The 23,630-nt window shown below is 40.1% G+C and overlaps 1 protein-coding gene across 1 annotated transcript in view; it reads right to left on the reverse strand.

Annotated features, from left to right (window-relative positions):
- The window catches only part of LOC138979742 (protocadherin Fat 3-like), a 42,016-nt gene that overhangs the window by 7,941 nt on the left and 10,445 nt on the right, over positions 1-23,630 (reverse strand). The window contains exons 3-8 of the mRNA XM_070352484.1: positions 23,223-23,346; positions 22,804-22,946; positions 4,450-4,573; positions 3,437-3,591; positions 671-1,028; positions 417-474 (exon numbers count right to left, since the gene is read on the reverse strand). Of these exons, the coding sequence (XP_070208585.1) occupies positions 417-474; positions 671-1,028; positions 3,437-3,591; positions 4,450-4,573; positions 22,804-22,946; positions 23,223-23,346 (962 nt within the window). The remainder of the gene's footprint in view (positions 1-416; positions 475-670; positions 1,029-3,436; positions 3,592-4,449; positions 4,574-22,803; positions 22,947-23,222; positions 23,347-23,630) is intronic.

The raw sequence follows: 23,630 nt of genomic DNA on the forward strand, positions 1-23,630 counted from the left end.
ATAAGCTCCTTCCACCAGTGCTGCCACAGCATGTAGACCAGCAAGGCAAGAAATACATAATATTTATATCACCCTCCCACTGTTGATATATCACCTCTTCACCACAAAATATTACACCCCCACTGTTAATATCTCACCTCTTCGCTACAGGCCTGGCTGCCATGAGCCCCTTCCAGCAGTGCTGCCACAGCATGTAGACCAGCAAGGCAAGAAATACATAATATTTATATCACCCTCCCACTGTTGATATATCACCTCTTCACCACAAAATATTACACACCCACTGTTAATATCTCACCTCTTCGCTACAGGCCTGGCTGCCATGAGCCCCTTCCAGCAGTGCTGCCACAGCATGTAGACCAGCAAGGCAAGAAATACATAATATTTATATCACCCTCCCACTTTTGATGTCTCACCTCTTGGCCACAGGCTTTGCTGTCATGAGCCCCTTCCAGCAGTGCTGCCACAGCATGTAGACCAGCAGGGCAAGAAATACATAATATTTATATCACCCTCCCACTGTTGATATCTCACCTCTTCCCCACAGCATGTAGACCAGCAAGGCAAGAAATACATAATATTTATATCACCCTCCCACTGTTAATATCTCACCTCTTCGCTACAGGCCTGGCTGCCATGAGCCCCTTCCAGCAGTGCTGCCACAGCATGAAGACCAGCAGGGCCAGGAAGACAGCCGTCACCAGAGTTGCAGCTACGATCCACCCAGCGCTGCCTCCAAGGAAGTCCCAGTCGTTGGGGGTGGCATACCCGGGGTCGTTCATGTTGTCCAGGGTGTAGACTCTGCACTGGGGCTTGTCTCGGTTTCTTCTCTTTGCGCAGTACAGCTTGGGGTTGCTATTAAATTCGTTAGCGTCGTCCCCTGCTCCATCTGCGTCCCCACCATCCCCATCTTTCCCATCACCCTTATCATCCCCATCACCCTTATCATCCCCATCACCCTTATCATCCCCATCACCGACAACAGCAGTATCAGTCACGGCAGCCACTGTGGTTGTTGGGGGGCACTCCTGAAAATGGGGACAAATAACAAATATTGCTGTATTTTATCGTTGATTTCAGGAAAACCTGGAACAGTCTTGTATTAACATTGTGTTGGTAGCCATACAGCTGTGTTAGATGCAGAGTATTTATGACACGAGGGACATGATAAAATCCAATAAGATTACCGTATTAAGATTATCTCTGCTCAGTAAGGTCTTTAACAATGTGATTGTATGCTTTCCTGATCATATGAAAAGCCGTGGTCGTTGTGGGAAATTCACGCAATTAGCAATTAGGTCCATCATTTAAATCAGATAAAGTGGTCGTATTCTATCGAACGCATTCTGTGATTATTTTCTTGTCCGTTCATTTTGTCAGTTTATCTTTTGTTTTTAACGATGATTTATAAATGTTAATACCGGTTTGTGTTTGTTTCCTCGTGTAGTATCGTCTCTGGAGGGTGCATTTTCATCATGCTAGTATGTATTTATTGTATCTGCTAAGATAAACTATACGTTCATGAAGAGGGCATAACTTGAAATATGAGTCTGTTATCATAACACCAAAATTCGACAATTAACCTGTTACAAAGAAAACTGAATCTGTGAAAATATTCTTGTCTTAAAGAGGTACAGAACATATTTTAAACTAAATAATGGACTAAAAAATATATACATTATCAATCAATCATTCAATTTGACAATCAATCAATCAATCAATATATTAAGGCCAATAACAAAATATATGTTGGTTTAGGGTAACCCGACCAACCTTTTATTTTTTTCACTACATTTTTTTTTATTTATCAAAAACAAAGAAAAGAATTGGCACATTTTGCGAACCATATCGAGACTGAGGGAAGTAACTTCCTTTCAAATCGACTAAATTCAAGGAAAACAAAATAAAATGAAAAAAAAAGAATGTTGACCGACCGACCCTATCTTTTTTGGTCACGTTACCCTAAACCAACATAATTATATGTGACCCTCCACCACGGAATGAGTCGCATGTCACCTCGCGCGGTTCTGCGCTAGGCTTAATATAAGTCTGGTAACAGTGTGAGGGTCACCTTAGTCACAGGCTTATAACTCAAACAGTTTTTGCTCTTTTCTAAAACGGTTTTCACCACTAGATAGAGCATTAAAAACTCTTTAGGAAAATGTAAAATATGAAAATCATGCAAACGTGACATGCGACTCATTCCGTGGTGGATGGTCACATATTTGTATTTGGCCTAATAAACAGATTATTGAGTAAACCAATTTTTATTTACAAAAAAAGAGCAGAACGAAATTGAAAAAACACACGTATAAATACATGTTATTGTCAATAAATAGACAAATAAGTGATATAAAGATCAATAGATAAGTCCATTACTTATTGAATTACAAATTAACAAATAACTACCTTAATACAAGTAAAACAACAACAGCAAAAGTATCACATACAATTTGAATATTGGTAATTTATACACCTCCGAGTCCTGGATAGCTGACATATTTTCTCAGAGGGTTGACTTTCATGTATTGCACAGCCACTGATGAGGTTAAAACCTACACAAATTTACCCAAGGGAAAATATATTAGCTATCCAGAACTATTGCCTGTTTTCCTCGCTCCAAGGTCTTCCGAATAACAACATCAATACTCTACACCGCATTAAATACTGATTTGAGCAACATAAAATTAAGAAGGCAGTTTGTTTGTTTGTTCGTTCATGGGCTGAAACTCCCACGGCTTTTACATGTATGACCGTTTTTACCCCGCCATTTAGGCAGCCATACGCCTCTTTCGGAGGAAGCATGCTTGCTATTTTCGTGTTTCTATAACCCACCGAACTCTGACATGGATTACAGGATCTTTTCCGTGCGCACTTGGTCTTGTGCTTGCGTGTACACACGGGGTTGTTCGGACACCGAGGAGCCGGAGTCTGCACACAAAGTTGACTCTGAGAAATAAATCTCTCGCCGAACGTGGGGACGCACCCACGCTGACAGCGGCCAACTGGATACAAATCCAGCGCGCTACCGACTGAGCTACATCCCCGCCCAAGAAGGCAGTGACTTTGACAACCAGCGTTTGTTGTCCTTTATTTGTTGTCCTTTATTTGTTGTCCTTTATTTGTTGTCCTTTATTTGTTGTCCTTTATCTGAAAAGAATGCTGATTTTGAGTTTTATTTGCTAAATTATTCATAACCAATAATTTGAAATTGGATTTGTATTTAAGTGAGTATACATTTAACGTTTGAAGTATTAGTAACTATAAGAAAGGCAAGGAATCATGTTTGCAACCGGTCTCCGGATATCTACGAAAACGCGTCTCGGTAACCATGGTATACGCTTCGGTAACCATGGACTACGGTGCGTACTCACCTACTTCAGTAACAGAGACAATGAAGACGATCATGGGATAGACACTGAGATACAGTACATACCCTACAGCTGAAAGTAACCGTAGAAGGGATGCCTTGCAGAGGTCCTGGGTATGTTCCCTGATCCTCCACATAGACCGTGAACGTGTCTTTGTCTCCCGCCGTGCACTTGTTCATCAGGATTATGTGACCAGTGCCTGTCACTGTAAGGTTGCTCCCTGTTGAAATGTCCATAGATATGCAAATGTGGCACAGTTATAATTATTTAGTATAGCAGGGCCTAATAACATATAAATAACAAGCAAACAAGATCATAGAAAGATAGATTGACAGACACACAGTTTGTTTGTTTGCTTAACGCCCAGCCGAACAGACACACAGAAAGATAAACAAAACTATAGATAGATAGATAGATAGATAGATAGATAGATAGATATATAGATAGATAGATAAATAGATAGACAGATAGATACATAGATAGATAGAACATTTTTGAATTGTATTTGTTGTTGCTGCTGCTAATGTCCGGGATTGTGCTTAATGATTTGTTTCTTGTGTTGATTGCTTTTGTATTGTGTTAGTTGTCCTTGTGAAGTGATGCTGTTTGCATTTGGATATAAAGCTTAAATAAAAAAAATAATCAACCGACAAATTAATTATTGTTCAGTTTCTGTGTATTCAGTTTGTTATTCTTGTGTCCTACATGTTCTTTTGCAATTTGAAAAAGCCTCAAATAAATGAAAACAAATATAAAATTCACAAACAATGGGAAGAATGAACAAACAAAAGACAGCATTTGACTGTGGTTAGGCCAAATAAAAACATAGGTTGTTTTAGGGTAACTCGACCGGTCCTATTTTTTTCCCGCCGACCCTAAAACACTTTTTTCATTTATTAAACAAATTTAAAACTGTTGGCACATTTTGCAAACAATACCGAGACAAAGGGAAGTACCCTTCTTTAAAAATCGACTAAATAACACAAAGTACAAAACAAAAATCCGACCTACCGACCCTATATTTTGGTCACGTTACCCTAAACCAACATATATTTTTATTTGGCCTTAGTTCACAAACCTCGTCCACTGAGAATCATTCTGCTGTTTCCTTGGAAGGGGCTGTCAAAATCAAAGGTGTTCAGTTTGGGAGGCAGGTCTTTGCCAACGGGGGAACATTCCGTTGCAGACCTTTCATACAAAGGCTAGGAGAGAGAAAAAAAAGAAAATGTCAAGTTCATGCATTTTCATACACTTTGCTTTGAAATAATTATAACTATGTAAATTTAACTCTTGGGAAAACAATATTTGTAAGATGTCAATTTCATGTGAAACATGTCTTTCATTTCCCTTTGGGTAGAGATTGCACAAAAACTAAAAACTTACTGTTTGCACTTGTTTTTACAATATGTTGATATATTTTGAAGAATTTAAACATAACAAGTATCATTCATGCTTATGTTTAGAACTAGCACCAATACTTTTTACATTTAGTCAAGTTTTGACTAAATGTTTTAACATAGAGGGGGAATCGAAACGAGGGTCGTGGTGTATGTGTGTGTGAGTGCGTGTGAGTGAGTGTGTGTGTGTGTGTGTGTGTGTGTGTGTGTGTGCGTGTGTGCGTGTGTGCGTGCGTGTAGAGAGATTCAGACCAAACTACTGGAACGATCTTTATGAAATTTGACATGAGAGTTCCTGGGATTGATATCCCCGAACTTTTTTTTCCTTTTTTTGATAAATACCTTTGATGACGTCATATCCGGCTTTTTGTAAAAGTTGAGGCGGCACTGTCACGCCCTCATTTTTCAATCAAATTGATTGAAATTTTGGCCAAGCAATCTTCGACGAAGGCCGGACTTCGGTATTGCATTTCAGCTTGATGGCTTAACAATTAATGAACGACTTTGGTCATTAAAAATCTGAAAATTGTAAATTTTTTATTTTTTATAAAACGATCCAAATGTACGTTCATCTTATTCTCCATCATTTGCTGATTCCAAAAACATATAAATATGTTATATTTGGATTAAAAACAAGCTCTGAAAATTAAATATATAAAAATTATTATCAAAATTAAATTTTCGAAATCAATTTAAAAACAATTTCATCTTATTCCTTGTCGGTTCCTGATTCCAAAAACATATAGATATGATATGTTTGGATTAAAAACACGCTCAGAAAGTTAAAACGAAGAGAGGTACAGAAAAGCATGCTATCCTTCTCAGCGCAACTGTTACCCCGCTCTTCTTGTCAATTTCACTGTCTTTGCTGTGAGCGGTGGAATGACGATGCTACGAGTATACGGTCTTGCTGCGTTGCATTGCGTTGAGTTTCATTCTGTGAGTTCGACAGCTACTTGACTAAATGTTGTATTTTCGCCTTACGCGACTTGTTAAACAATGATTTGTTCAAAAAAGTCTAAACAAGTCGCGTAAGGCGAAATTACTACATTTAGTCAAGCTGTCGAACTCACGGGATGAAACTGAACGCACTGTATTTGTTCACCAAGACAGTACAGCTTCGTCAATCCCCGCGTGAAGGAAATCGCTCACCTTCCACGTGCAAAACTTAGTGATATTGACACGCCAGATTAGCGCGGCGGCGTATTGTGGTAAGCAAGAAAGCGCGCTTTTCTGTATTCTTGTTAACTTTCTGAGCTTGTTTTGAATACAGCCTATCATATCTATATGTTTTTGGAATCAGAAAATGATCACGAATAAGATGACATCATTTTTGGATCGATTTCTTAAATTTTAATCGTAAGACTAATTAATCTATTTTCGTTCATTGTGATAACATTTTAAGAGTAAACATGACATATGTATATATATACTAGAGGAATACCCGGCTTTGCCGGTTTTTATCCACCAGTTTGTGCCCGGGGTCCACCTGAATATGCCCACCAAATTTGATGCAGAATATTTACGATATCACAAACAGAACTCTACAATCCACAGGTGTTGCTTTGCGAGCTATAAAGAGCTATAAATATCTCACAACTTCTAAGGCGCACAACTCTGCAGAGTCTGCTGTGAAGGGCGGCGGTAGTCTCCCTGTCACACCCGCCCCCCGTTTGAATGAACCGAACCATGGATCCTCCAAGCTTAGGTCCCTCCCAGATTCGTGGAATGGGAACAGCACGAAAATGATTCAGTGACCATGATGCCATTCATGATCATATCATGTCGAGTCCCATTCATGTTGACGACGCCGAATGTAATCGAGTGCCGAATGACCATAATCACCTGTGGAGGCGAAGTCCACTCACACAGAAATGAGACATTTAGAGCTTATCTCTAAACCCTTTTTAGTCTGTTATGGATTTTCAGAGGAAGGTCAGAACATACAGACTCAGAAAAGCAGCCATACCACATCACAAACAGAACTCTACAGTCCACAGGTGTTTTCTACAGACACACACAGACACACACACACACACACACACACACACACACACACGCACGCACGCACGCACGCACGTAAGGGAAAGTCGCCAATCCCGGAACAGTCGGCAAACACCTCAATATACGATCAACGGGGAACAATAATTATTCATGAACAATTGTTTTGCAGAAATGTCTAGTGACATTCCTTGATATTATTCCAGCAAGAAAAATGACTACCGCGACAAACAAACAAAAAAATGGTACGTTTTTTTAAAAACTTTTCTTCCTTCTTCTTCTTATTTCTACCGTATACAATTCGTATTATTACTCTTTATCTATATACGTTCACATTAAATGTTGATTGCTGTGATAAACCTTCATAAATTTGCAATAATTTGAACGGAGAAAAAGGTTTGAAACGTCACGTGTATCCAACAGAAAAACGTGAAATCCATGCAGGTGCCATGCGGCAATGATGGAACACATAAGAGAGGCAAACATGGAACAGTGTTCCAGCTTTGCCGCATTCTGTTCCATCTTACCCTCATCAAACAATAAACAGAACACTGCTGATTTATTCACGTATTCTTTTCGGTTTTGTTGTGTTTTTCCCTTCTATAAGTTTTATTGAATGATTTGTTTGACAGTATTATGAGACCCGAACGGCGGTGGTTACCAGAAGAAATGGGCTGCGCTTTGTCGGCAGAGAAAAACAGAGATATGGGTTTCCGCTGCGCATCAAGAGCATATGGTGTTACTGTCACAACTCTTAAAAGTCATTTAGAAGGAAAAGAACAAGTTTGCAAAAGAAGAAGTAAAGTTCACAGGAAGACCTTCTACATTTAACACCAGAGATAGAACAAGAACTATTCAATAGCATTCTTGAAGCTGAAATAAATTTACCAACGTCACCCCCATCGTTGTTTTTTACACTGGACATAGAGATTCTGGTCATTTTGATTGCTTGGTTTCATCAGCAAATGTAAGCCTACCTGCTGCTGATGTCCTGCAACGCACACCCACAAACTCGTCGAAGAGAACATCATGAAAAAAACCACTCTGAAATCATCACATCTTCTCCTTACAAGCAAAAGCTGGAGATTTCACTTGCAAAAAGGCGTGCAAGTCAACAGAAAAGAGGAAAGAATGAAGCTACAAAACCTTCTGCTCAGAGAAACAAGAGGGGAATAAATATTATCTTCTGATCAGAGGGAAAAAAGGAGAACATTCTCGACGATGCGTTCTATCCCGGTGAAAAGCACTTGGTACTGCTTCATGTGAGGCACCAACTCCCCTGAGAACAGTGCCAGAAGTGCACACAGTGGGAACACGCGCGGGGTACGAGGACTGCGCTGACAGCAGCGGACAAAAGGACTTCGAAATCTGTACTTACCAATTTTTGTGTGTCTGCAAAATCAGTTTTTAAATCGGTTCTTAGTTATTTGCTTTGAGACCTTTATGCGTAATGATTTTTACATTTAGTCAATTGGGCAGGTAGCCTTTTTATATCTATTTGTCAACAGAAGAAGGGTACACATGAAGCTGCGAAATTTCGTGGTACTGCTTCATGTGTGGCACCAAGTAACCTGAGAATATGTTACAGTGCCAGAAATGCACACAGTATAATCACACGATGACACCGTTGACAGAAGAAGACAAAGGACATTGTCTGCGAAATCAGTTCTTTGCCTATTTTTTCCTGTTGTTGTTTTTTAACGTTTTGTTTCTCATCCCTTTTAAGACCTAGCCCTTATTCATCTTTTTTGTTTTACATTTAAGGTTTAAATTGTTATCCGATTTGTTATTTCCTTGGTAACAATCAAAATATGATGTTGAAAAAAAGACATTTAAATAAAATGGCTTAATCAACATGTTATGACGTATTTATTTATCTTGTGTGTGTGGCAATGTGTGCTTGTTTGTGTGTGAATGAGAGTGTGTTGGTGTATATGTGTGAGAGACACAGACAGAGCTAGAAAGAGAGTCAGGGCGTGTTTGTATGTGTTCCGAGTTTGACAACACAGTGTTCCACTTTACACACCCATGCGTCCAACCTGGAACAAATGCAGAGATGTTTTATTATGCTCAGTCTGATGAGTTGCGTGACTTTTATTTTATTTTATGTGGTTCGTTTGTTTACTGATAGAGTCTAGTATGTGACAATATAAAGAACGCTTTGCAATATCCATTTTGTTGTCTGGTACGGCTGTTTCTCCTTAACTGTTCCAGGTTTAGCGACTTTCCTATACATATATCTATATGTATAAATATATAGTGATAGATGACAGTGTATTTTTCGCGTGGCTATAAATTGATTCGACCTTTGCACTTTTACAGTGAGGACAACTTACGGGTCCAAGGAAAGCGTTCTGGACACTGCGGTGACCTTCTAAAAATAGTAACAGAACGCCGGGAATATCCGAAGATGCCCCTAATACCGTACTACACCATACGAAGGAAGGGAGGTAAACGCTGAAAACATTGAGAAGATAAGGAAGAGTTATGCCGCAGTTGATCCCCCAAAAAAACCAAAATCGGTTTGCGCTGCGCGCTGAGAGCACGTATTGAAATATCTCATCGACCAGATTTTGTTTTGGGTGTATCTGAATATGGACACCAAATTTGAAGCAGATCCATCGAGAACTTTGGCCGTGCATGGCGAAGACACACACACACACAGACAGACAGACAGACAGACACAAGTCGTATATATATATGTTTAGATTCAGAATCCGTCGCGATATAACCTTGAATGGTTGAAAACGACGTTAAACACCAAATAAAGAAAAAAGAAAGAAAGATTCAGAATGTGATGAAGAATACGATGCAATCAATTTTAAATCTGTTTGCAAAAAATCGATTTTAATGACAACTTTAATGAGCAAACTCATTAATCAAATTTTAAGCCTTCAAGCTGAAATGCAATACCAAAGTCCGGCCTTCGTCGAAGATTACTTGACCAAAATTTCAACCAATTTGATTGAAAAATGAGGGCATGACAGTGCGGCCTCAACTTTTACAAAAAGCCGGATATGACGTCATCAAAGACATTTATCCCCAAAAAGGAAAAAACATCCGGGGATATTATACCCAGGAAGTATCATGTCAAATGTCATGTCAAATTTCATGTTCAGTAGTTCTCTCTGAATCGATGCACACACACATACACACACACACACACACACACACACACACACACACACACACACACACACACACACACACACACATAACACCACACCCTCGTCTGGATTCCCCCCTCTACGTTAAAACATTTAGTCAAAACTTGACTAAAATTAATGTAAAAAGTGACTCTGTAGCTCCTTATTAAAAAATCGTTGAAGCTGCAGGCTGATATTTGTCATGTGTTCACCAGCACAGCTATCAGTCCAAAGTTATACATATGAACATCAGACTGATACTACAATCAATGAAACATTAAAGGTGGTCGTCTACATTTTTGCTTTTTTTCAATAATCTTATGGTTATATTTCGATACAAAATTATGTCAAATGATGAATGAACGAACCATGGGGAAAAAAAGTTATAGAAAAAATAATATGTAACAAGTCGCGTAAGGCGAAAATACAACATTTAGTCAAGTAGCTGTCGAACTCACAGAATGAAACTGAACGCAATGCAACGCAGCAAGACCGTGTATACTCGTAGCATCGTCAGTCCACCGCGCACGGCAAAGGCAGTGAAATTGACAAGAAGAGCGGGGTAGTACTTGCGCTGAGAAGGATAGCACGCTTTTCTGTACCTCTCTTCGTTTTAACTTTCTGAGCGTGTTTTTAATCCAAACATATCATATCTATATGTTTTTGGAATCAGGAACCGACAAGAAATAAGATGAAAGTGTTTTTAAATTGATTTCGAAAATTTATTTGTGATAATAATTTTCATATATTTAATTTTCAGAGCTTGTTTTTAATCCAAATATAACATATTTATATGTTTTTGGAATCAGCAAATGATGGAGAATAAGATGAACGTAAACTTAAATCGTTTCATATAATTAATTTTTTTTTTTAACAATTTTCAGATTTTTAATGACCAAAGTCATTAATTAATTTTTAAGCCACCAAGCTGAAATGCAATACCGAAGTCCGGGCTTCGTCGAAGATTACTTGACAAAAATTTCAACCAATTTGGTTGAAAAATGAGAGCGTGACAGTGCCGCCTCAACTTTCACGAAAAGCCGGATATGACGTCATCAAAGACATTTATCAAAAAAAAGAAAACAACGTCCGGGGATATCAATCCTAGGAACTCTCATGTAAAATTTCATAAAGATCGGTCCAGTAGTTTGGTCTGAATTGCTCTACACGCACGCACACACACACATACACACACACACACACACACACACACACACACACACACACACACACACACACACACACACATACACCACGACCCTCGTTTCGATTTCCCCTCTATGTTAAAACCTTTAGTCAAAACTTGACTAAATGTAAAAAAAAGATTTTATTTTTGGGTAGCGTGACTCACGCTTCCAATATTTTGTTTTCTGTTTGCTGAGAACATGTGCTTTGCCTAAAAATACTGACCAATCAAATTCATGTCACTATGCTTATAGCCACGTCCACGCTTTTTTTTAAACGCACGAAATGCACGGGATTTGATAGGAGTCTTTCGCTTGGCATTTTCCAAATAAGGATATCCTACTATGAGTACTACGCTGGAATACTACAATGAATTTTCAAACGGCTTCACTGGCTTCGTCTTTCCTGATCGAAAGGGGGTGTATTGTTGATATTTGTAGATAGTTGACTCTGCATTTTAATGGTCAAATGGCGATTTCGGTATAAACATGTAGACAAGGACCTTTAAGTACAGTGATTACGGTCAGCTTGCAATACGGCATTTGGAAGTTTACTTGCAACTCTCGATGTTCTCAGTTTCATCGCAGAAGCGGACATTATGATTTCTGGCTAACTCTTTTTTCCCATCACACAAAAACTGGCCGAGTTTTGATCCAAAATCGCGTGGAAGTAAGCGCTATTTCTTCGGAAAAAACATGCGGCTATGTGTAGGACGTCAGTCGGGCTTCTGCCAAAATAAATTCAAGGCTGAATGCTTCCCTGACAAGGTCAATGGGTACAATGATCTACAGGGAGAACAAAATATAGAGTTCTTATTAAGCAAAGCAGATTTGGGATGAAATCCGACGGATTTGAATTAAATACAAGAACGGAATATAGTGTCCACAGTTCAACTATAGCAGTACTTAAGGATGGAAGGGGACGGTCCGTGTGGAGTTTATGTGAGATAAGCAAGGTCTGACGTCCTACCTATTATTCAGGCATCCTGGACTCGACATTCACACCGACTGCTAGCTTTATTCTTCTTCCCTGCTCGATCTACCACGAGTTGTACCTTCCTCTGCCTCTTGCATGATGGATTCCTGCCGAATTAATATGTTAGAGGCAGAGTTGAGAGAAACATCGCTGTTTGAGACGTTCAACCGATTCGAAATAACGTTCGCGTGTGTATGTGGATATGGTGCGCGCGCATGCACAGAACGACTTCCAGGCTGACAGTTATTGGGAAGGACCAATCAACGGATGGGTTTTTAAATGTTGAAGGTCACTCTTACAAATATTGAACATTTGCAAGTAGTGAAAGTGAAAGAAATCTTCGCCTAGCTATGTGTTCTGACCGTTGAGCGGAATAAACGGACTTTATTTGTATGACTGTGCATTGTAACAAAAACAGGAATTCCCGATGAGTACGGTATGCAATAAATCCGACACATTCAACAAGGTGCTGCTGCTCTGCCTTCAAAAAGTCGAACTGTCACCAAGTTTGCAGGTTTTTAGCATTCACTCACTTTGCAAATCATCACTTTAGTGAAAAAAACAAGATAACATTGACAAAATCAACATCATGCAGCTGTTCTGGGGCGTTTAAAGTACCTCAATATGCTGAAAACCCAAATAACGTCATCGGAAGATTTTGGATCATAATTCCGTGCCACCTCTCCTCTTAAGAGGGTTTATAATTATGCATACAGCATGACTTCCCTTCTTTGTCTCTGTTAATCTAGGGAGAAAATATCCAGCAATATTTCTCCGTAGGCCTAAAGTTCGGCCATGACCTAGGCAAAATTAACTTGCGCAGCCGCAGAAACAAGAAAATGGAAATCTTTTATGAAAGGCCGAGCGCAAGTGCCTTCAGACGGGTCTCACTGTACATAAGCAGATTTTTAACTACACCAAGAACGTTGTAACCAAAATCGTACACTCCGCTAAGACACTTTTTCTGCAGACTCAGATTGCCACTTGTTCTTCTAGCAAGAAACTGTTTGATATTTGCAACCGCTTGACTGGCCGCACTAAGGTGTCCCCACTCCCCACTGTATTTCCTGTTAGTGAGCTGCCTGATGTTTTTAGTGATTTTTTCATCCAGAAAGTAGCTGATATTAGATCAGAACTTGACACGCTAGCTGTTAACTCTGCTGCACCCACTCATGTTGATGCTTCCCCTGCCTGTACGTTTTTAGCATTCCAGAAAGTCAGTGAGAAGGACCTTAGAGAGATTATTTTGAAATCCAAACCTACAACTTGTCCACTTGATGCATTGCCCACACCATTACTTGTTGAAAACCTTGATCTTCTGTTGCCTGTTCTCACCCAGATTGTTAATGATAGCCTATTGTCTGGTGTTTTTCCATCATTGTTCAAAACTGCACTTGTGAAACCGCTCCTTAAGAAATCCAATCTCGATGTAAATGTCTTAAAGAACTACCGCCCTGTTTCTAACCTTTCATTTTTGTCAAAGATCATTGAGAAAGTAGTTTTAAAGCAGCTGTTAGTGTATTTGAACACTCATGATCTGATCTCGCATTCTCAGTCAGCATACCGTCCTTCTCACTGTACTGAGACTGCCCTGCTCAAGGTGACCAACGACATTCTGTCTGCTCTGGATGGTGGTGATGTGTCTGTGCTCACCCTACTGGACCTCTCGGCAGCGTTTGACACAATAGATCATGTCACGCTGCTGAGCAGGCTCCAGACCCTGTATGGCATCTCTGGTCCAGCGCTGGCATGGTTTGAGTCCTACCTTACGGATAGAACTCAGGCTGTGCTTGTCGATGGCCAGAGATCAGCCCCAGCCCCCCTTGTTTTCGGTGTCCCTCAAGGCTCTGTACTTGGCCCCGTCCTCTTCATTATGTATACCAAACCCTTGTCTGCCCTCATTCAAAATCATTCCGTTTCAAACCAGTCTTTTGCTGATGATACCCAGTTGTATAAGCCTAGTTCCCCCGCTGAGACACATGCCACCATCCAGACCATTCAGACCTGTATCTTAGATGTTAAGTCATGGATGGTAGAAAATAAGTTAAAACTAAATGATGATAAGACAGAGGCACTTCTGTGCATGAAAAAGTCCACTAAGTTCCCAAATTCTCAACCTTCGTCTGTCCAAGTAGGCAATACCGACATCTCTTTCTCTTCTTCAGCTAGAAACCTCGGCTTCACCATCTCCTCAGACATGACACTCAACAAGCACATCTCCAACATCTGTAGGTCCGCATACTTTGAACTCCGCAAGATCGCAACCATCCGCCATACTTCTGTCCGTTCAAACTACAAACACTCTAGTCTGCTCTCTTGTTCTTTCTAAACTTGACTACTGTAACTCTCTTCTCTCTGGCTGTCCACTCTACCTCCTGCACAAACTACAGAAAGTTCAAAATTCTGCAGCACGCCTGATCCTCAAAGCACGAAAATATGATCATGTCACACCACTTCGCCGCACACTCCACTGGTTACCCATCCAAGCCCGCATTGAATACAAACTGTCCACTCTCTGCTTTCACTTCTTCTCTGCCTCGTCTCCTGCTTATTTCTCTGAACTTCTCACTGTATACACTCCTGCTAGACAACTCCGCTCCTCTTCTGATAGCCGCACCCTAGTCATCCCACACACAAAATCAAAAGCATATGGACAACGCACTTTTGCATTTTGCGCATCTACTCAATGGAACTCTCTCCCCTCTCACATTCGCCACTCTCAGTCAGTACAGTCATTCAAACGAGCACTCAAAACTCACCTCTTCCAGAAACACAACTCCTAAAGTCGCAACATTTTGCCATCCTGTTCTGTAACGGTTCCATCTCTATTCAGCTTGTTCTTTTTGTCTTTTGTTTTAAATTATTATAAATATAATTTTTCACTGCAGTAGTCCTTTAACTTTAACCCTTAGCTGTAAGCTAGATATGCACAAGTCATGTCGGTGCCACATAATGCTGACACACATGTTCCTGTGCATAGTTTATCGATAACGTGTAGTTGGGAAGTTAAGAGTAGAAATAATTAGTATTTAGTGTAGGAGGAGGGTTGGGGGTGGGTAGAAAGGGGGTGAGTATGGTTTACTTTGAGCAGGTCGGTTTCAGTTTTAATAAACAATTCTAGAGAATTGTGTATCTTATATTTGAGTCTTTCGTGTTTTAGACATTGATGCATTTAATAGTTTTAACGAGTTGCCTTTTGTTTTATCATTCTGGTGTTTATCTAGATGTGCTGTGTATCTTATAAGAAGTTCTTAAAAGTTCGAAGTTATTTTAGCATATAGGTTTTTTTATGGTCTTAACAGTTAAACATGTATTACGTTATCATTAAGATTCATGCTTTGTTAGCACTAAGCAGTTGTTTTAATCAGTCTGGTTTTCTCTTGTTTTCATCTTATGAACATTCTAAATGTTAGACTAACTTATTGTCTTGTACAGAATAACAACTGTGTGAATGGTGCTATACTGAATAAAAGAGTGTGACATGAAGTTCTTGTACATCATTGTAAAGAGTGTGAATGACGTTTTAGTTTAGATGTCAAGCGCTTAGAGCAAGCCTTTTTAACGAAAGTTTTTGATTTAGCGCTATGTAAATGTTCTTCTTCTTATTATTATTAAATAATTGGGAGCCACGCAAATTTGACCTCTTGATTCCGACCATGAACCCGCTGTTGATAATCTGGAATGTCGTACCAGAAATGCAGATCTATTTCTGGCCGATTCATAGATTCAACCTACAAACTGCGACCTCATCTGTGATCAGATGGCCAAGCAATGCGTGAAATCTTTTATTCTAAAGCCTTATGGCTCGTTTCGACAAGCATTAAACGGATGAAATTAACCACATGCAGTTTATTCTTCAGAAAAATGCACACAAAAAATGGGTTGGGTTCGGTGATTTGTACATAAACGTCTTCCTCACGATAGATTCGCTGATTTGTCTTATGAAGCCGTCATCAACACGAACACAATGATTGCAGAAGCAAACTCTGTACCTACACGACCGAGACACAAGACTGATTATTTCACAGCTGCAATGTGAATAGAGAACAAAGACGTTTTGGGTAAGCTTACTCACTGACAAGCTAGGAACAGACGGAAAATTCCGAACAAAAGTAAATGACGTCAAAGTCTCTTTCGTTTTGCGTGTAACTTTGTCATGACGTCTTTTTTGTGACGACAGTACACGCAACAATTTGTTCGCTTCCGGTGTCATTTTAGACTGAAAAGCAACTCAAAAAAAAGGAGCTAAGCCTGTGTCTTGAAACAGCTGAAACACTCTTTTGGATTGCCGATTCAATGTTAACCAAAAGGTTAAAGAAAAAAACCAAGGTTCAGTTGCGAACTGACAGCGGATTGAGCATTTATTACTGTTGATGAAGGTACGATTGAAGCTTTATTCTCTCCGTCAACCAACAAGACTAGATTTGTAGCAGACGAAAAACAAAGTGTGCGTTTTTCCTGTCTTGTGAAGGCGATTATGTCGTTATAAGTTATCTGTACGTTGTGAAGACATTTCAAAACAAAATTTAGCTTTGATGCGTCACGGGATATAAGCTTATACGTTTTCATCCATGGAATTGTTTTTTTCGTCTCGCCTGGGTGAATGAATTCATGATGTCTTTTCCGGAACTGGACAAAACTGGCCTTGCCAAGACTGAAACAAAATATAGTTCTACAACTTCTAGGCTTGGGTTGATTGCCCATGGTGAATTTCCAATGATTTGTTTTCACATCCCATGACAAATTCTCTTTACTTTGGTCATGCCATATATACGTTACAGTTCCGTCCATCCATGGTATCGCGTGATATTTTGTCTCGACGGGGTGAAAGAATATAATGACGTCACTCTCGGCAGAGCCTCGAGTGACGTCATCATATTCATTGACCCAGTCTCGACAAAATATCAGGCGATACCATGGATGGACGGAGCTGTAAATTATACTTACTTCACTCTTAAAAAAATAGACCATTTGAAGATCAACGACGGACATATGTATCTCTGAAGTTAACCTGTAGAATACCCCTGAGAAAACGAATTAACATTATAAATAGGAAACTCTCATAATGGACGTGTTCTAGAGATGAAAGAAAGACAGCTTTTATGAACAAACAATATTTTTTTAATGTAACTACGTTTTTTACATTAGGTCAAGTTTTGACTAAATGTTTTAACCCGTGAATTGTAAAAATGTAAAAACATTTTACAAATCACGTCGAACCTAAAACCGCGATTTGTAAAAATGTAAAAATGTAAAAATATCGCATTCCACAAAGTAATGCATGCCATTTATTATTATTAATTTTTCTTGTTTAGATCCTCTACGCTGAGTGGTGGGGGTGGTTTTAGATCCACATCCCATTTTGGTGCAATCCAATTTTGCCGCCGTCCCATTTTTTGACCCATCCCATTTTCGCGACATTTCACAAGCCAAGCGTCATTTTACTAACATGTCATAACAATAGCGCGACATCCCATTTTGACACCATATCCCAATTGGCCGCCATGTCGTTTCACCACCATTCCATTTCGCCCCCATTCTATTGTCGTGACATTTCACAAGCCAAGCGTCATTTTATACTGTTCAAAAAAAGAAACGCATAGCTTGTAATATTTGGTTAATTTAGTTATATGGCTACAAGGATATCCACCAAACTGCAGAAAATGTTTATCTGGTCGTCGACCTTTCGTCCATTGCCACAAGTGAGCTCTGCACGTGACGCATGCGTTATCAGTGGCTACAATGTCAAAATTGCTCATTTGGCATGACCACTCGTCATGCTTCAGTGTAATCTCGTGAAACTCGGGGAATATTGAGCTCTCACCATGTCTTCCAAAACCCATAAAAGCGGATTGTTCGCCACAAAGAAATCAGACGACAATTCAGCGACGAAAGATGGCCCGATTGAGCAGAGAAGACCGCCAAATTGCATTGGGTCGTTTACAAGCAGGCCAAAGTCAAAGTGCAATCGCCAGGCACTTCCACGTGTCCCAGAGCACCATCAGTAGACTGTGGGTCAGGTTTCAAGCCACTGGCTCCGTTGCTGACTTGCCACGAGCGGGAAGACCAAGGGCGACAACTGCTGCTCACGACCGCTTCATACGGCTCCGCCACCTCTGGAATCGTTTCCTGTCGGCCTCATCTTCTGTCCAGGCTCTCCCCGGGCCACACCGATTATCGGACCAGACCGTGCGGAACCGCCTGCATGAAGCTGGTTTGAGAGCTCGCAGACCTCACAGAGGAGCTGTCCTCACCCGCCGCCATCGCCAGAACCGAGTGCAGTGGGGCAACCAGCACCTTCGCTGGACCGTCCGGAATCACTGGAGACACGTGTGGTTCAGCGACGAGTCCTACTTCCTGCTCCAGCGACATGATGGTCGGAGGAGGGTCTACCGGAGAGTAAACGAACGTTACGCGCCCAACTGTGTGGATGAGGCACCCGTTCATGGTGGTGGAGGCGTCATGGTGTGGGGGGCGATCAATACCGCTGGAAGGAGCACCCTGGTGCACGTCCAAGGGCGCATAACTGCCCAGCGATACGTGGAGGAAATTCTGCGCCCACACGCCCTTCCTCTTCTGGCTGACCAGGATGCCATATTCCAGCAGGACAACGCTCGCCCGCACACAGCACGACTCACCACCCAGTTCCTCACCGACCACCATGTCCAGGTGCTTCCCTGGCCATCCATGTCGCCAGACATGAACCCGATAGAACACCTCTGGGATGAATTGGACAGACGTGTGCGCAGGCGAGAAGAAGCGCCGGCAAATCACCGCGATCTATTGCAGGCACTTCAGGAGGAGTGGGACACCATCCCACAGCAAGATATCCGGCATCTGATCCAGTCCATGCCCAGAAGGTGCCGGGCAGTTGTTGCTGCTCAAGGCAGTCACACCCCCTACTGACTTGACAGCCTCGGCACCCAATCGTATTGATTGACTGATTGATTTGAAGATGCAAATGAACTGTGTGTGCATTCAACTGTGTCCATACCAAATTTCAAACAAATAATCTAAATATTGGATTTTCTGTTAATTTTTTCGAAAAATAAAACAAATTTGGCAAGTAGCAACTATGCGTTTCTTTTTTTGAACAGTATACTATCGTGACATACCACTAGCGCGATATCCCATTTTGACATCATCCCATTGGCCGCCATCCCATTTATATATTTAGTCAAGTTTTGACTAAATATTTTAACATCGAGGGGGAATCGAAACGAGGGTCGTGGTGTATGTGTGTCTGTGCGTGTGTGTGTGTGTGTAGAGCGATTCAGACTAAACTACTGGACCGATCTTTATGAAATTTGACATGAGAGTTCCTGGGTATGAAATCCCCGAACGTTTTTTTCATTTTTTTGATAAATTTCTTTGATGACGTCATATCCGGCTTTTCGTGAAAGTTGAGGCGGCACTGTCACGCCCTCATTTTTCAACCAAATTGGTTGAAATTTTGGTCAAGTAATCTTCGACGAAGCCCGGACTTCGGTATTGCATTTCAGCTTGGTGGCTTAAAAATTAATTAATGACCTTAGTCATTAAAAATCTGAAAATTGTAAAAAAAAATAAAAATTTATAAAATGATCCAAATTTACGTTCATCTTATTTTCCATCATTTGCTGATTCCAAAAACATATAAATATGTTATATTCGGATTAAAAACAAGCTCTGAAAATTAAATATATAAAAATTATTATCAAAATTAAATTGTCGAAATCAATTTAAAAACACTTTCATCTTATTCCTTGTCGGTTCCTGATTCCAAAAACATATAGATATGATATGTTTGGATTAAAAACACGCTCAGAAAGTTAAAACAAAGAGAGGTACAGAAACGCGTGCTATCCTTCTTAGCGCAACTACTACCCCGCTCTTCTTGTCAATTTCACTGCCTTTGCCATGAGCGGTGGACTGACGATGCTACGAGTATACGGTTTTGCTGAAAAATGGCATTGCGTTCAGTTTCATTCTGTGAGTTCGACAGCTACTTGACTAAATATTGTATTTTCGCCTTACGCGACTTGTTATATTTAGTCAAGTTTTGACTAAATATTTTAACATCGAGGGGGAATCGAAACGAGGGTCGTGGTGTATGTGTGTGTGTGTGTGTGTGTATGTGTGTGTGTGTGTGTGTGTGTGTGTGTGTGTGCGTGCGTGCGTGCGTGCGTGCGTGTAGAGCGATTCAGACCAAACTACTGGGCCGATCTTTATGAAATTTTACATGAGAGTTCCTGGGATTGATATCCCCGAACGTTTTTCTCCTTTTTTCGATAAATGTCTTTGATGACGTCATATCCGGCTTTTCGTGAAAGTTAAGGCGGCACTGTCACGCTCTCATTTTTCAACAAAATTGGTTGAAATTTTGGTCAAGTAATGTTCGACGAAGCCCGGACTTCGGTATTGCATTTCAGCGTGATGGCTTAAAAATTAATTAATGACTTTGGTCATTAAAAATCTGAAAATTGTAAAAAAAAATAAAAAATTATAAAACGATCCAAATTTACGTTTATCTTATTCTCCATTATTTTCTGATTCCAAAAACATATAAATATGTTATATTTGAATTAAAAACAAGCTCTGAAAATTAAAAATATAAAAATTATTATCAAAATTAAATTTTCCAAATCAATTTAAAAACACTTTCATCTTATTCCTTGTCGGTTCCTGATTCCAAAAACATATAGATATGATATGTTTGGATTAAAAACACGCTCAGAAAGTTAAAACGAAGAGAGGTATAGAAAAGCGTGCTATCCTTCTCAGCGCAACTACTAAACCGCTCTTCTTGTCAATTTCACTGCCTGAACGGTGGACTGACGATGCTATGAGTATACGGTCTTGCTGAAAAATTGCATTGCGTTCAGTTTCATTCTGTGAGTTCGACAGCTACTTGACTAAATATTGTATTTTCGCCTTACGCGACTTGTTGATTTATTCTTCTTGCCAAGCCTCACTATACTACTATTCTGGGTTATTCAACTAGGAAGACATTCCGTTTACGCGAAATCCCATTTTTGCCACAATCCAAATTGTCGCGAAATAGGGATGGCGGCGAAATAGGATGACGGCAAAACGGCATGGCGACAAAATGGAATGTGGCGCTAGTGGTATGACACGGTGGTAAAATGACACTTGGCCTGTGAAATGTCGCGAAAATGGGATGGGGGCGAAATGGGCTAACGGCGAAACGGGAATGCGCCAAAATGGGATGAGGAGTTAATGGTACATGACATGGTGGTAAAATGACACTTGGCCTGTGATATGTCGCGAAAATGGGATGGGGGCGAAATAGGCTAAAGGCGAAACGGGATTGCGCCAAAATGGGATGTGGAGCTAATGGTACTAGATATGGTGGTAAAATGACACTTGGCCTGTGAAATGTCGCGAAATGGGATGGGGGTGAAATGGGATAACGGCGAAACGGGACTAATAGATCATTTGACTTTGGGGTAGTGTGACTGTCACTGCTAGCTTTCCACTGGGAGGAAGCGACCGGAATTTCCCAACGATGGGACATCCTAGTAATGAAAAAAATAAAATAATGAAAAAAAATCTTAAAGTTAACAGTCGCGCTACCCCAAAAGTCAAAGGATTTCGTTTTTGTCCCTTGACTTTGGAGACGACAAAAAACATATCGGGCGCAAAAACGTGATTTGTAACATAATTTTTTTTTAACATTTTTACAAATCACGGGTTAACAGGGGGGAATCGAGACGAGGGTCGTGGTGTGTGTGTGTGTGTGTGTGTGTGTGTGTGTGTGTGTGTGTGTATGTGTGTGTGTGTGTGTGTGAGTGTGTGTGTGTATGTGTGTGTATGTGTGTGTATGTGTGTGTGTGTGTATGTGTGTGTGTGTTTGTGTGTGTATTGTGTGTGTGTGTGTGTGTGTGTGTGTGTGTGTGTGTGTGTGTGGAGCGATTCAGACTAAACTACTGGACCGATCTTTATTAAATTTGACATGAGAGTTCCTGGGAATGATATCCCCAGACGTTTTGTTTTCTTTCTTGATAAATGTCTTTGATGACGTCATATCCGGCTTTTTGTAAAAGTTGAGGTGGCACTGTCACACCCTCATTTTTCAATCAAATTGATTGAAATTTGGTAAAGCAATCTTCGATGAAGGCCGGACTTCGGTATTGCATTTCAGCTTGGTGGCTTAAAAAATAATTAATGAATTTTGTCATTAAAAATCCGAAACTTGTCATTATTTTTCTTTTTTTAAACGATCCAAAAACAATGTTATCTTATTCTTCGTCATTTTCTGATTCCAAAAACATATACATATGTTATAATTATTTGGATTACAAACAAGCTCTGAAAATTAAAAATATGAAAATTATGATTATGAAAATTGTCCGAAATCGATTTAGAAACAATTTCATCTTATTCCTTGTCGGAAAAACATATAGATATGATATGTTTGGATTAAAAACAAACTCAGTACGCTAAAAAGAATAGAGATACAGAAAAGCGTGTTATCCTACTCAGCGCGACCATTACCGCACTATTCTGGCTTTTCGATTTCACTGCCTTTGCCACGAGCGGTGGACTGACGAAACTACGGTCTTGGTGAAAAAATGCAGTGCGTTCAGTTTCATTCTGTGAGTTCGACAGTTTGACTAAATGTTGTTATTTCGCCTTACGCGACTTGTTATGAAAACGTCTGGTATCCTCCATTCAAATGTTAAACATTATCTGATAAATAAGGGCATAATGCTCAAGGGCAACTACCTGTGTGAATTTCGGAGCGTTGTCGTTCTTGTCCACAATGGTCAGCCTGGCCGTTACTTTGACCGTCTCGCCATTCTTGTCCTCCACTTCCAATTCCAGGGTGCGAGTTTTAAACTCCGTGTTTTTGTCCACATCAAAATCACCTAAATACAAGTTGAAGGAACTATCAATGTGCGTATCTAGCAGCCCATAAATATTAATGTTAATATAAAGACTGTTAGCGCTTCCAGATTGTATTAAGGTTACAATTACCTTCAGATAATCTGAAACAATTGCAACAAAAAGCCATTTTAAGGTCTGAAAAACAAAGGGAAGTACGATCAGTTATTGCAGTTAGAGCGCTTACTTCCCTTTGTCTAAAACAGTCATACACGTAATATCCCACTCGTACAAAAAACACGAGTGTACGTTGGAAGTACCTGAGGAAATGATTACACCGGTTGTGGCGTCAACGTGAAACGCATCGATGGGTGACTTCAGCACCCACTTCAGGCTCTCATCCAGGTCCGGGTCCTTGACGGTCACGTTAGGGTAAAACGAGATCTGTGAGCAAACATTTTCACTTCAAGTTTAATTTTGCAAGTGAACACTTACTCTTCAAATGTTATCTGCAATCACATATTTACATTTGAAATTGTATCTGCAGTCATATATTTACACTACAGGTTTAATCTGCCAGTTCACACTTACACGTCAGATGTTATCTGCAATCACAGATTTACACTTTAGATGAGATCTGCAGTCATACATTATTTTACACTTCACTTATCATGTGCGGTCACAATTTAAAAATCAGTCTCGAAAAAGTAAAAGTACAAGATTCATGC

Source organism: Littorina saxatilis, linkage group LG11, assembly GCF_037325665.1.
Source record: "Littorina saxatilis isolate snail1 linkage group LG11, US_GU_Lsax_2.0, whole genome shotgun sequence".
Taxonomy (NCBI): Eukaryota; Metazoa; Mollusca; class Gastropoda; order Littorinimorpha; family Littorinidae; genus Littorina; species Littorina saxatilis.